This window comes from Salmo salar, chromosome 08, assembly GCF_965601325.2.
Source record: "Salmo salar chromosome 08, fSalSal1, whole genome shotgun sequence".
Lineage (NCBI taxonomy): Eukaryota > Metazoa > Chordata > Actinopteri > Salmoniformes > Salmonidae > Salmo > Salmo salar.
In genome coordinates this window covers 15,881,198-15,896,183 of record NC_138298.1, presented here as the reverse complement: position 1 = coordinate 15,896,183, position 14,986 = coordinate 15,881,198, and the positions used below count along the sequence as shown (strand labels likewise).

The window sequence follows — 14,986 nt, the reverse complement described above, 5'->3', positions numbered from 1 at the left end:
TACAGGGGCTGCCGGTACAGAGTCAATGTGCGGGGGCACCGGTTAGTAGAGGTATTTGAGGTAATACACTGCTCAAAAAAATAAAGGGAACACTAAAATAACACATCCTAGATCTGAATGAATGAAATAATCTTATTAAATACTTTTTTCTTTACATAGTTGAATGTGCTGACGACAAAATCACACAAAAATAATCAATGGAAATCCAATTTATCAACCCATGGAGCTCTGGATTTGGAGTCACACTCAAAATTAAAGACAGGCTGATCCAACTTTGATGTAATGTCATTAAAACAAGTCAAAATGAGGCTCAGTAGTGTGTGTGGCCTCCACGTGCCTGTATGACCTCCCTACAACGCCTGGGCATGCTCCTGATGAGGTGGCGGATGGTCTCCTGAGGGATCTCCTCCCAGACCTGGACTAAAGCATCCGCCAACTCCTGGACAGTCTGTGGTGCAACGTGGCGTTGGTGGATGGAGCGAGACATGATGTCCCAGATGTGCTCAATTGGATTCAGGTCTGGGGAACGGGCGGGCCAGTCCATAGCATCAATGCCTTCCTCTTGCAGGAACTGCTGACACACTCCAGCCACATGAGGTCTAGCATTGTCTTGCATTAGGAGGAACCCAGGGCCAACCGCACCAGCATATGGTCTCACAAGGGGTCTGAGGATCTCATCTCGGTACCTAATGGCAGTCAGGCTACCTCTGGCGAGCACATGGAGGGCTGTGTGGCCCCCCAAAGAAATGCCACCCCACACCATTACTGACCCACCGCCAAACCGGTCATGCTGGAGGATGTTGCAGGCAGCAGAACGTTCTCCACGGCATCTCCAGACTCTGTCACGTCTGTCACGTGCTCAGTGTGAACCTGATTTCATCTGTGAAGAGCACAGGGCGCCAGTGGCGAATTTGCCAATCTTGGTGTTCTCTGGCAAATGTCAAACGTCCTGCACGGTGTTGGGCTGTAAGCACAACCCCCACCTGTGGACGTCGGGCCCTCATACCACCCTCATGGAGTCTATTTCTGACCGTTTGAGCAGACACATGCACATTTGTGGCCTGCTGGAGGTCATTTTGCAGGGCTCTGACAGTGCTCCTCCTGCTCTTCCTTGCACAAAGGCGGAGGTAGCGGTCCTGCTGCTGGGTTGTTGCCCTCCTACGGCCTCCTCCACATCTCCTGATGTACTGGCCTGTCTCCTGGTAGCGCCTCCATGCTCTGGACACTACGCTGACAGACACAGCAAACCTTCTTGCCACAGCTCGCATTGATGTGCCATCCTGGATGAGCTGTACTACCTGAGCCACTTGTGTGGGTTGTAGACTCCGTCTCATGCTACCACTAGAGTGAAAGCACCGCCAGCATTCAAAAGTGACCAAAACATCAGCCAGGAAGCATAGGAACTGAGAAGTGGTCTGTGGTCACCACCTGCAGAACCACTCCTTTATTGGGGGTGTCTTGCTAATTGCCTATAATTTCCACCTGTTGTCTATTCCATTTGCACAACAGCATGTGAAATTTGTCAATCAGTGTTGCTTCCTAAGTGGACCGTTTGATTTCACAGAAGTGTGATTGACTTGGAGTTACATTGTGTTGTTTAAGTGTTCCCTTTATTTTTTTGAGCAGTGTATGTACATGTAGGTAGAGTTAACGTGACTATGCATAGATAATAAACAGAGAGTAGCAACAGCGTAAAAGAGGTGGGGACAATGCAAATAGTCCCACACTGCTGCTACTCTCTGTTATTATCTATGCATAGCCACTCTACCTACATGTACATAATTACCTCGACACCGGTGCCCTTGCACATTGACTCTGGACCGGTACCCCCTGTATATAGCCCCGCTATTGTTATTTACTGCTCCTCTTTAATTATTTGTTATTCTTATCTCTTACTTTTTTTGTTGTATTTTCTTAAAACTGCATTGATGTTTAAGGGCTTGTAAGTAAGCAATTCACTGTTGTTTAAGGGCTTGTAAGTAAGCATTTCACTGTATTCCACGCATGTGACAAATAACATTTGATTTGATTTGTATTTTTGATGTTGTGCCAAGCCATTTCTCTACATTTCCCCCCATCTGGGCCAGCCCCTAGGCAATTCAAGTTCTAGCCAATGTACTTCAGCCCCTCGCAGCATTATCCAATGAGGTTGCAGTGCTGCCTAACTGCTCAGTGGACACAGCAGAGCGAGAGCAATGAAGTGGTGCACATATCTGGACATATGTGATGTAGTACACATTTTCTCTCAAAAAAAGACATCTTAAACTGGTCATATGACATCCTGACCAGGATATGACCATTATATATCATAATGACTTAATGTGCCAATTGGGATGTAGTACTGTCTCACCCTCTCAGGTCCCAGAGCCTTAGCAAGGTATTTGAGTTTTTGAATGACTGGAGTGGGATTTTTTTTGTTTTGTAAAATGTTGGTAGTTTGTGTGGAATAATGTTATTTTCCCTTCTCCACAATATAATATAGTGCATTCTTTCACCCCTATCCAGTTGGTGGCGGCAATACACGTTTTGCGTGAAATTCGCAACAAAACCTCATCTAAGAAGTAGTAAACGGAAGTAAGCATAGACCAGTTACAATTTTCACGTTAGCGGTTATATTGTTGTTATTCAGACATTTATTAAACCCATAGAACTGAAAATATTACTAATTTAACTACACGGCATTACATACTTGCCCCAGGTAGTATTTGATTCGCGTTGGAGACAGGACTTGGCTGATGTTGTCTATGTAAAGTTAGCTGCTAACAATGGCTGACTGTTTGGTTTTTCACACTCAAATAGCCTCCATTATGGAGGTGCTAGCGAATGCCGCCGTGGCGGAGATCTGTAAACTCGTAGACGACGACTATGCAGTGTTTCGTTTGGAAATAACTCAAAGCCGGAAAGAAAACAGGGCATTGCGGAGAAAACTACTAGAACTTAAGGTGGCACGGGAGCGCGCAGAGAGGACAACGCAAGAGCGCGTCCTCGCCAGTCGTCCCAGTAGTGTCAAGATCCTCGACCGATACAGAGAAATGGCAAGAGGTACAATTTGCAAGGCCCAGGCTGTGGAGGCTGTCTCGGTTCATTTAGCTCAGTGCCTGTCGCCCCGTTCCCCTTTGTACATGTGTGTCTTTAGATGTGTTAATCAGAATTTGGATCTTGGTCAGTTTTTGGATAGTTAGTATGCAATAATTCACCTGATAACTTAGTTATTTCGCCCAAAGACACAATAGGGTCGTTCCACATCTCCCCCCAAATGAGCTTAACCAAAACCATTCTGTTTAGAGCTCGATTGATTATGTTCCATGCATCACATTGTTTTAAGTGAGTAAATAATAGTTAATGTAGTAAATCAAGAATCTGTTTAGAATATGATATTGTGTCATTCCATTTGATTTCAATCACTTTTTGACCACACCCCTTTTGAGTTGAACAAAACTTTCTCTACATATTTGGTCATGGTAGAAGTGGTCAGAAAGTAACTTTTTGGACCTGAATACCAAAACATTTAGGAGATAGATGTGCTCAAAGTTGACCTGTTTTGCATACATCACCTTACCATGAGACATCCATGTCTTCATCACTGGAAAAGAAACGATTGAGTTGTATATAATTTTAAAGCTTACAAACAGGGTTGTTAAACTATTTTATAATATGTTAATTACATTTTTTTTAAATAACAATTTGACTTTTTTTCTTTACCAATAACATACATTATCTAAAAATGTGTAAAATCAGCTACTTTCTCAGAACAGTTCATATCTGACTACTTCTATCATGGGCAAATATGTATACAAGTTTAGTCCAAATGAAAAGTTCTACGGTCAAAATATGATTGAAATGAAATGGTACGACACTATCATATTCTAACTTGATTTACTGCATTTTCCATTATTTACTCATTGAAAACTATGTGATGCATGGAACATAATCAATCAATAGTATATCAAGAAGTTATGAAAAGTGTTACCTTACATCCTTGCCAATTCTAGAACATGTCAATGGTGTATAATATACCATTAAGCATTGACAGTAGCTAACCTAAACACCTCTTTATCCCCAATCACTCTCTCAGGTGAAGGACATCTCACTGAAGGCCACAGGAGCTTTGTGAAGCCAGTGGGACACAATACATGGAGAGATGACCAACCAATCACTGTTGATGAGGGGAGTGGAACCTCAACCCAGCAAGTTATCATAATAGAGGTTAGTGTAATAGTGTTGCATGAAATATTACAGTTACATTGTAAATCAAATGTGGCTGTTTATTTCAGTAAGGCTCCCCTCAGGTATTCACTGTCTTACATGTACATCCTCATGTATCTGCCATAGGGGAGCTTGTGAGACTTCCCTACAACATTGTTATCCAATTCAACTCATGTACCCGTGATAACTTCCTCTCTTCTTGTGTCAGTCTGCAGATGCAGAGGCTGCAGGTCCTGGGGTCAAGCAGGAGAGGTCTGAAAGAGAGGAGGACCCATGGCACAGCAGAGACACCCAGACTCGGGTGGCTGTAGAGGCCCATGTAGCCACAAAGGACCCCCCCACCATCGCCCCAGCACCGCCCAGGACCCGACACAGAATCACGGAGGTCAGTGGAACGCAGAACGCCGTCCTCAAGTCAGAGACAGACACGGATACTTTAACTGTAACACACAGGCTCTTACGCACAGGATCTGACCACAGATCAGATCCAGAAAGACTGGGGCTGGGGAGACCGGGCTGTCCTCCTGCTTCTGGCTCAGAGTATTTACTTCACGGTAACCCAAGCCCGAGGACTGTTCATTCCCTTCGGGACTCAGGTGACGAATTAGCTGGCAATGATCTGTCTTGTTCTTACACTACAGAGATGGACCCTGGCAACATGCCCTTGGGCTTAGAGACACTCATTGATCCATCCAGAGGGGACTGGAACCGGTACAGTAGTAGTGTATACTCTGAAGGGTCCCTAGATAAGAAAGGGGAGGTTCTAGTCGTAGATGAAGTGACTGTGAAAGTGGAGGGCGACGCTCCTCTGACATGGAATGTAGATAAGACCGACTTAGGAGAAGGACACTCACAAGGCAGAGATTTCTTAAATTACAGGGAAAGCTTAGAGACAAATCCAAATGTCACGACCCACTCTCCTTTACACACAGTCAGGGATCGTGAGTCAGTGTCCACGTCGATGGGACCTTCCGATTCACAGGACCGCGTCCTTTTCGATCAGGTATTGAACTCAAAGGGCCAAAAGGCCAAGGCACGGGGTAGAGAAGCAACATCAGGCAAAAGTAAAGAGAAACGGTTCCTCTGCATGTTCTGTAACAAAGGCTTCAGCTGCCCCCAGAAGGTGGAGATCCACCAGAGGGTCCACACAGGGGAGAAACCCTTCGGCTGTACCCAGTGTCATATGCGCTTCGCTGAGGCTGGCAACCTGAAGAAGCACCAGAGGGTCCACACAGGGGAGAAACCCTTTGGCTGTACCCAGTGTCACATGCGCTTCGCCCAGGCTGGTCACCTGAAGAGACACCAGAGGGTCCACACAGGGGATAAATAATACAGCTGACCCCAGTGTGAGAACAGATTCTCCTGCCAACACCAGCTGAAGATGCACCTGAAGGTCCAAACGGGCGAAAGGCGGTTCGCCTGTACGCACTGTGGGAAGAGGTTGTCAGAGAGGAGCTACCTCAGAATACACCTGCAGAAAAAACATTCCACTTCATAGCTTGTGATGTTTAGATCAAACACAGCATTAAAGACAAAGGTTCATTTTCATTATTTTCAGCAGAAAATATCATTTGGAATAACCAAAGTAACAGATTTCAGTGTTGAATATGTTTGGGAAGAATATTGCATCCAGACATGTGTGATATACACTGAGTGTACAAAACATTAAGGACACCTGCACTTTCCATGACATAGACTGACTAGGTGAAAGCTTTGATCCCTTATTGATGTCAATTTTTAAATCCACTTCAATCAGTGTAGAGGAAGGGGAGGAGTCAGGTTAAAGAAGGATTGTTAAGCCTTGAGACAATTGAGACATGGATTGTGTATGTCTGCTATTCAGAGGGTGAATGGGCAAGACAAAATATTTAAGTGCCTTTGGAAGGGGTATGGTAGTAGATGACAGGCGCACCGGTTTGTGTCAAGAACTGCAACGCTGCTGGATTTTTCACCCTCAACAGTTTTCTGTGTCTATCAAGAATGGTCCACCACCCAAAGGACATTCAGACAACTTGTAGGAAGAGTTGGAGACAACAAAGGCCAGAATCCCTGTGGAATGCTTTCAACACCTTGCAGAGTCCATACCCCAACAAATTGAGGTTGTTCTGAGGGCAAAAGCGGGGAGGGGTTGCAACTCAATATTAGGAAGGTGTCAATGTTTTGTACACACTTTGCCTAAAAAGTGTTACGTAATGTGTTTGATTCTAACATGTATTGACTCAGGGGTTGAATACCTTTCTGATCAAGATATATTCGTTTTATTTTTCAGTTTTTAATTTTTTTTTACAAATGTTACATTTTTTCTTCCACTTTGACATTTAGAGTATTTTGTGTAGATAAAAAAAGAAAAGACAAATCCAATTTTAATCCCACTTTGTAACAACAAAATGTGGAATAAGTAAAGGTGATATATTGTTAGTACTGTGTAGGCTAAATGATGTTCACAAATGCCTATTTCATTACTTCCATTCAACTACTGCATTTTTTTCCCCCGAATAATCTTTTAATGAGAAAATTAATGCAGTGTGTCAAGCAGATTTGTAGTGGAGACATGTGCATGTGTGGTTTTCATATGGTGTATTTCAAATTATTAATAAAAATAATAAAAACAATGGGACTTTTCTAAGACTTTCCCTGAGACTCTCTTTAGTATACATCACATCTGATTTCACCCTATTCTGCATACACCTGACAGCACGTTATAACCAATATACACTTACTAAAAATACCTACACAAACCCAGACACTAACAAACACCTACTGTACACGTCAAAATAGTTTAGTCAGGTTTGTCTAATGACTTTTGACTTATCATAGCTGACTTATTTTTACCCACAACATCATATTTATGTCCACCATGATGGGTTTAACAACAATGAAGTAATTTTGTAACTACAGTATAGGACTCAAACGTAGTGGGGATGGGTAAACACTCCATGTTGAAAGTGTGTTTATTATCTGTGTGTATGTACCTGATGGAGTGTATGTCTGTGTCAAGGAGGAGTGTGAGGAGGGTCTGGGTAACACTGAGGGGACCACGGTCATGGAGGACAACCAGACTACACCTTCTCCTGAACCCACAGAGGAACCAGCTGAGCAGCACAGGACCACACACAGTCTCACTGAGGTGAGCCCACTGTAAAATGTCTGAATGGTATTAGGTCAGGTCTTGATTAATTTTGTCATAAGTGTGGGATCATACCTTTGAATAAAAAAAGTGTTTAGTCATCAAATCAACTAACATGCTTGCATAGTACTCATAGCAATCCCTCATTGCCTATTCAGAAGATGTTCCATAGCAATTTGACGAACTAACTTGTTAGAAAGGTGGTATCCTATGACGGTGCCACGTTGAAAGTCACTGAGCTCTTCAGTACGGGCCATTCTACTGCCAATGTTTGTCTATGGGGATTGCATGGATGTGTGCTTGATTTTATACACCTGTCAGCAACAGTTGTGGCTGAAATAGCTGAATCCACTAATTTGAAGGGACATACTTTTGGCCATGTAGTGTATTGTTTAAACCTCCAGCTTTGGGTTGGATGTGTCAATGAGTAGTTCATACATGCATCATTTATGTGCAGAATTACTGCCTTACTTCAATTTGCCACGGAAGCGACTGTTTTCTTGAAGTTGTTCCATTTCCCCCCACCTGGGCCAGCCCCCTAGCAATTCAAGTTCTAGCAAATGTACTTCAGCCCCTCGCACCATTTTCTAATGAGGTTGCAGGGTGGAGCCAATGGCTCAGTGGACACGAGAGAGAGAGAGAGAAATGACATGGTGCACATATCTGGACTTGTGACGCAGTGCGCAATTTTCAGGGAACACTTTTGGCTCGTGCATGCTAGTTTCAGAACTACTGGCAAAGAATGATACAAAAGTACCGGTGAATCTCTTTAAAAAGTGGCCAATCAGCTGAAATCCAGTCAAAAAATTAAAATCTTAAAGTAGTAATATTTTGGTCATATGACATCGTGTCCAGAATATGACCATTATAAGGCATCATAATGACATCATGTGCCCGTTGGGATGGAGTACTTGTGTCATGCGATCTCAGTCCCCAGAGCCTTAGCAGGGTATTTGGGGGTTTGAATGACTGAAGGAGTATAATTTTTTTGTAGTTTGTGTAATTTTTTTTTGTAGTTTGTGTGGAATAATGTTATTTTCCCTTCCCCATAACGGAATAAAATGTTATCTTGTGCATTTTTTCACCCCGTCCACTGGGTGGCGGCGATGCATCTTTTGCTTAAAATCCGCCACAAAACCTCACCGAAGTAGTAGTAAACGGAAGTAAGCATTGACCATTTCCAATTTTCACGTTAGCGGTTTTGTTGTTGTTATTTAGATATTTATTAACGCCATGGAACTAAAACTATTACTAATTTAACTGCACAGCATCACATACTTTCCCCAGGTAGTCTTAAATTTGCGTTGGAGACAGGACTTGGTTGATATTGTCTAGGTAAGCTAGCTGCAAACGTTAGCTAACAATGGCTGACTGTGTGGTTTTTCACACTCAAATAGCCTCCATCATGGAGGTGCTAGCGAATGCAGCCGTGGCAAATATCTGTAAACTCGTAGACGACGACTATGCAGTGTTCCGTTTGGAAATAACTCAAAGCCAGAAAGAAAACAGGGCATTGCGGAGGAAACTACAGATATTTGAACTGAAGGTGGCACGGGAGCGCGCAGAGAGGGCAACGCGAGAGCGCGTCCTCGCCAGTCGTCCCAGTAGTGTCAAGATCCTCGACCGATACAGAGGAATGGCAAGAGGTACATTTTGCAAGGCAGAGGCTGCGGGGACTGTCGCCCGGTTGCCCTCTGTGCATGTGTCTTTCGATGTGGTTAACCAGAATTGGATCTTGGTCCGTTTTTGGATACTATGCAATATTTTACACCTGATTACTTAAATATCTTGCACAAAAGCTATCCCCCAAATGAGCTTAACTGAAACCATTCTATTTATAGCTCGATTGATTATGTTCCATGCATCACATTGTGAAAGTGAGTAAATAATAGCTAATGTAGTAAATCAAGAATCTGTTTAGAATATGATATTGGGTCATTCCATTTGATTTCAATCACTTTTTGACCACACCCCTTTTGAGTTGAAAAAAACTTTCTCTACATATTTGGTCATGGTAGAAGTGGTCAGAAAGTAACTTTTTGGACCAGAATACTAAAACATTTAGGAGATAGATGTGCTCAAAGTCGACCCAATTTGCATACACCGCCTTACCATGAGACATCTGTCTTCATCACTGGAAAAGATAAACAATTGAGTTTTATATAATTTAAAAGCTTACAAACAGGGTTGTTAAACTATCTTATAATTTCTTAATTTACTTTTTTTTTTTTATTAAGAATGGATTTTTTAAATTTTTTTACCATTAACGTCTATTTAAAAATGTGTAAAATCAGTCATTCTTAGAACAGTTAATTTCTGACTACTTCTATCATGGGCAAATATATATGGAAGTTTAGTCCAAATTAAAAGGTGTGCAGTCAAAATATGATTGAAATTAAATGCAAAGACCTAATATACTGCTCAAAAAAATAAAGGGAACACTTAAACAACACAATGTAACTCCAAGTCAATCACACTTCTGTGAAATCAAACTGTCCACTTAGGAAGCAACACTGATTGACAATAAATTTCACATGCTGTTGTGCAAATGGAATAGACAACAGGTGGAAATGATAGGCAATAAGCAAGACACCCCCAATGAAGGAGTGGTTCTGCAGGTGGAGACCACAGACCACTTCTCAGTTCCTATGCTTCCTTGCTGATGTTTTGGTCACTTTTGAATGCTGGCGGTGCTTTCACTCTAGTGGTAGCATGAGACGGAGTCTACAACCCACACAAGTGGCTCAGGTAGTACAGCTCATCCAGGATGGCACATCAATGCGAGCTGTGGCAAGAAGGTTTGCTGTGTCTGTCAGCGTAGTGTCCAGAGCATGGAGGCGCTACCAGGAGACAGGCCAGTACATCAGGAGACGTGGAGGAGGCCGTAGGAGGGCAACAACCCAGCAGCAGGACCGCTACCTCCGCCTTTGTGCAAGGAGAAGCAGGAGGACTGCCAGAGCCCTGCAAAATGACCTCCAGCAGGCCACAAATGTGTATGTGTCTGCTCAAACGGTCAGAAACAGACTCCATGAGGGTGGTATGAGGGCCCCACGTCCACAGGTGGGGGTTGTGCTTACAGCCCAACACCGTGCAGGACGTTTGGCATTTGCCAGAGAACACCAGAATTGGCAAATTCGCCACTGGCGCCCTGTGCTCTTCACAGATGAAAGCAGGTTCACACTGAGCACATGTGACAGACATGACAGAGTCTGGAGACGCCGTGGAGAACGTTCTGCTGCCTGCAACATCCTCCAGCATGACCGGTTTGGCGGTGGGTCAGTCATGGTGTGGGGTGGCATTTCTTTGGGGGGCCGCACAGCCCTCCATGTGCTCGCCAGAGGTAGCCTGACTGCCATTAGGTACCGAGATGAGATCCTCAGACCCCTTGTGAGACCATATGCTGGTGCGGTAGGCCCTGGGTTCCTCCTAATGCAAGACAATGCTAGACCTCATGTGGCTGGAGTGTGTCAGCAGTTCCTGCAAGAGGAAGGCATTGATGCTATGGACTGGCCCGCCCGTTCCCCAGACCTGAATCCAATTTAGCACATCTGGGACATGTTTCGCTACACCAACGCCACGTTGCACCACAGACTGTCCAGGAGTTGGTGGATGCTTTAGTCCAGGTCTGGGAGGAGATCATCCGCCAACTCATCAGGAGCATGCCCAGGCGTTGTAGGGAGGTCATACAGGCAGGTGGAGGCCACACACACTACTGAGCCTCATTTTGACTTGTTTTAAGGACATTACCACAAAGTTGGATCAGCCTGTAGTGTGGTTTTCCACTTTAATTTTGAGTGTGACTCCAAATCCAGACCTCCATGGGTTGATAAATTGGATTTCCATTGATTATTTTTGTGTGATTTTGTTGTCAGCACATTCAACTATGTAAAGAAAAAAGTATTTAATAAGATTATTTCTTTCATTCAGATCTAGGATGTGTTGTTTAAGTGTTCCCTTTATTTTTTTGAGCAGTGTATTTTATTCTAACTAAATTCTTGATTTACTGCACTTCCCATTATTTACTCAATGAAAACAATGTGATGCATGGAACATAATCAATCAATTGTATATCAAGAAGTTATGAAAAGTGTTACCTTACATCCTTGCCAATTCTGAATCGTGTCAGTAGTGTATAATATACCATTAAGCATTGACAGTAGCTAACCTAACCACCTCTTTATCCCCAATCACTCTCTCAGGTGAAGGACATCTCACTGGAGGCCACAGGAGCTTTGTGAAGCCAGTGGGACACAATACATGGAGAGATGACCAACCAGTCACTGTTGATGAGGGGAGTGGAACCTCAACCCAGCACATTATCATGATAGAGGTTAGTGTAATAGTGTTGCATGAAATATTAGTTACTTTGTAAATCAAATGTGGCCGTTTACTACCGGATGGCTCCACTCAGGTATTCACTGTCTTACATGTACATCCTCATGTATCTGCCATAGGGGAGCTTGTGAGACTTCTCTTTGACATTGTTATCCAATTCAACTCATGTACCCGTGATAACCTCCTCTCTTCTTGTGTCAGTCTGCAGATGCAGAGGCTGCAGGTCCTGGGGTCAAGCTGGAGAGGTCTGAAAGAGAGGAGGACACATGGCACAGCAGAGACACCCAGACTCGAGTAGCGGTAGAGCCCCATGTAGCCACAAAGGACCCCCCCACCATCGCCCCAGCACCGCCCAGGACCCGACACAGAATCACGGAGGTCAGTGGAACGCAGAACGCCGTCCTCAAGTCAGAGACAGACACGGATACTTTAACTGTAACACACAGGCTCTTACACACAGGATCTGACCACAGATCAGACCCAGAGAGACTGGGGAAGGGGCCATTGCGCTATCCTCCTGCTCCCGGCACAGAGTACTTACCGGTATTTCACCAGAGCCAGAGGATGGTTCATTCCCGTGGTGACGCGTTAGACACTGGTGTTGATGTTCCGTCTTGTTCTTACTCAACAGAGATGGACCCTGGCAACATATCCTTGGGTTTAGAAACACAGCCTGATCTGTCTAGAGAAGACTGGAACCAGTACAATAGTGGTCTATACTCTGAAGGGTCCCTAGATAAGAAAGGGGAGGGTCTGGTCATAGATGAGGTGACTGTGAAAGTGGAAGGCGATGCTCCTCTGACATGGAATGTAGACAAGACTCACTTAGGAGAAGGATACTCACAAGGCAGAGATTTCTTAGATTACAGGGAAAGTTTGGAGACAAATCCAAATGTCACGACCCACTCTCCTTTACACACAGTCAGGGATCGTGAGTCAGTGTCCACGTCGATGGGACCTTCCGATTCACAGGACCACGTCCTTTTCGATCAGGTATTGAACTCAAAGGACCAAAGGGCCAAGGGGAGGGGAGGGGGAGCAACATTAGGCAATAGTAAAGAAAAACGGTTCCTCTGCATGTTCTGTAACAAAGGCTTCAGCTGCCTCCAGAAGGTGGAGATCCACCAGAGGGTCCACACAGGGGAGAAACCCTACAGCTGTACGCAGTGTCATATGCGCTTCGCTGAGGCTGGCAACCTTAAGAGGCACCAGAGGGTCCACACAGGGGAGAAACCCTTTGGCTGTACCCAGTGTCACATGCGTTTTGCCCAGGCTGGTCACCTGAAAAGACACCAGAGGGTCCACACAGGGGAGAAATCCTACAGCTGACCCCATTATGAGAAGAGATTATCCTGGAAGAGGTTCTGAGACGGGAGCTACCACCAGCAGAAAAAACATTCCACTCTATAACATAGAACGCAACCATTCCTCTCAGTAGCTTCTGATGTTAAGTTGAAACACTGCATTAAAGACAATGATACATTTTTATTGTCATCAGAAAATATCATTTGACATGACGAGAGTAATAGATTTCAGTGTTGAATATTGCTGGGTAGAATATTGCATCCAGACATTGTGTGATATACACTGAGTGCACAAAACATTAACACCTGCTCTTTCCATGACATAGCTTTCATCTGGTCAGCCTATGATCCCTTATTGATATCACTTTTTGAATCCACTTCAATCAGTGTAGATGAAGGGGGGAGACCGGTGGAAGGATTTTTACGCGTTAAGACAATTGAAAAATGTATTGTGTATGTGTGCCATTGAGGGTGAATGGGAAAGACAAAAGATTTAAGGGGTATGGTAGTAGTATTTGCCAGGCGCACTGGCTTGTGTCAAGAACTGCAACGCTGCTGGATTTTTAACGCTCAACCGTTTTCAATGTGTATGAAGAATGGTCCACCACCCAAAGGACATCCAGCCAACTTGACAGAACTATAAGAAGCATTGGAGTCAACATGGGCCAGCATCCCTATGGAACACTTTTGACACCTTGTAGAGTCCATACCCAAATTGAGGCTGTTCTGAGGGCAAAAGGGGGCGCGCGCAACTCAATTTTAGGAAGGTGTCTGTTTTGTACACTCAGTGTATGAGGCATATATAAGCCTAAAAAGTCTTACATAGTGTTTTTGATTTTAACATGTATTGACTCAGGGTTTGAATACTTATCTAATCAAGATATATTCTGTTATTTTTTTAAATCATAAAAAAAGTCAAATGTTAGAATTTTTCTTCCACTTTGACAGAGTAGTTTGTGTTGATCATTGCCACAAAAAAATACAATTAAATCCATTTGAATCCCACTTTGTCACACAACAAAATGTGGAAAAAGTCAAGGGTGTGAATACTTTTTGAAGACACTACTTCATTTCTATAAGGTCCTATATTGTGCTTGAACTTTCAAATCAAATGAAAGTTTATTTGTCACGGGCGCCGAATACAACAGGTGTAGTAGACCTTACAGGCTCTAACCAATAGTGCAAAAAAGGTGTTAGGTGAACAATGGGTAAGTAAAGAAATAAAACATAACAGTAAAAAGACAGGCTATATACAGTAGCAAGGCTATAAAAGTAGCGAGGCTACATACAGACATCGGTTAGTCAGGATGATTGAGGTAGTATGTAGATATGGTTAAAGTGACTATGCATATATGATGAAGAGAGTAGCAGTAGCGTAAAAGAGGGGTTGGCGGGTGGTGGAACACAATGCACATAGCCCGGTTAGCCAATGTGCGGGAGCACTGGTTGGTCGGCCCAATTGAGGTAGTATGTACATTAATGTATAGTTAAAGTGACTATGCATATATGATAAACAGAGTAGCAGCAGTGTAAAAAGAGGGTTTTGGGGGGGGGGGGGGGGGGGGAGCACACAATGCAAATAGTCCAGGTAGCCATTTCATTACCTGTTCAGAAGTCTTATGGCTGGGGGGTAAAAACTGTTGAGAAGCTTTTTTGTCCTAGACTTGGCACTCCGGTACCGCTTGCCATGCGGTAGTAGAGAGAACAGTCTATGGCTGGGGTCTTTGACAATTTTTAGGGCCTTCCTCTGACACCGCCTGGTGTAGAGGTCCTGGATGGCAGGCAGCTTAGCCCCAGTGATGTACTGGGCCTTACGCACTACCCTCTGTAGTGGCTTGCGGTCAGAGGCCGAGCAATTGCCGTACCAGGCAGTGATGCAACCAGTCAGGATGCTCTCGATGTTACAGCTGTAGAACCTTTTGAGGATCTCTGGACCCATGCCAAATCTTTTTAGTTTCCTGAGGGGGAATAGGCTAAATGATGTTCACAAATGCCTATTTCATTACTTCCATTC

The 14,986-nt window shown here is 43.9% G+C and overlaps 2 protein-coding genes across 2 annotated transcripts; both read left to right on the top strand.

Moving 5' to 3' along the window:
* Positions 1-1,547: 1,547 nt before the first annotated feature.
* Positions 1,548-6,818, top strand: LOC106610088 (uncharacterized). The gene is made up of 3 exons (XM_014209248.3): positions 1,548-3,042; positions 4,076-4,206; positions 4,415-6,818. The coding sequence occupies exons 1-3, from the start codon at positions 2,766-2,768 to the stop codon at positions 5,534-5,536; spliced, it is 1,530 nt and encodes a 509-aa protein (XP_014064723.1). The 5' UTR covers positions 1,548-2,765; the 3' UTR covers positions 5,537-6,818.
* Positions 6,819-8,457: 1,639 nt separating this feature from the next.
* On the top strand, positions 8,458-14,506 carry LOC106610117 (uncharacterized). The gene is made up of 3 exons (XM_014209288.3): positions 8,458-8,979; positions 11,533-11,663; positions 11,870-14,506. Exons 1-3 carry the CDS (start codon positions 8,697-8,699, stop codon positions 12,995-12,997), a joined length of 1,542 nt encoding a protein of 513 aa, XP_014064763.3. The 5' UTR covers positions 8,458-8,696; the 3' UTR covers positions 12,998-14,506.
* The last annotated feature ends 480 nt before the right edge of the window (positions 14,507-14,986 follow it).

Bases quoted from the DNA above. Each gene is read 5' to 3' on its own strand.
- LOC106610088 (XM_014209248.3), top strand. From the start codon at position 2,766: ATGGCTGACTGTTTGGTTTTTCACACTCAAATAGCCTCCATTATGGAG. The intron at 3,043-4,075 runs GTACAATTTGCA...TCACTCTCTCAG, and splicing joins ATACAGAGAAATGGCAAGAG to GTGAAGGACATCTCACTGAA. The intron at 4,207-4,414 runs GTTAGTGTAATA...TTCTTGTGTCAG, and splicing joins AGCAAGTTATCATAATAGAG to TCTGCAGATGCAGAGGCTGC.
- LOC106610117 (XM_014209288.3), top strand. From the start codon at position 8,697: ATGGCTGACTGTGTGGTTTTTCACACTCAAATAGCCTCCATCATGGAG. The intron at 8,980-11,532 runs GTACATTTTGCA...TCACTCTCTCAG, and splicing joins ATACAGAGGAATGGCAAGAG to GTGAAGGACATCTCACTGGA. The intron at 11,664-11,869 runs GTTAGTGTAATA...TTCTTGTGTCAG, and splicing joins AGCACATTATCATGATAGAG to TCTGCAGATGCAGAGGCTGC.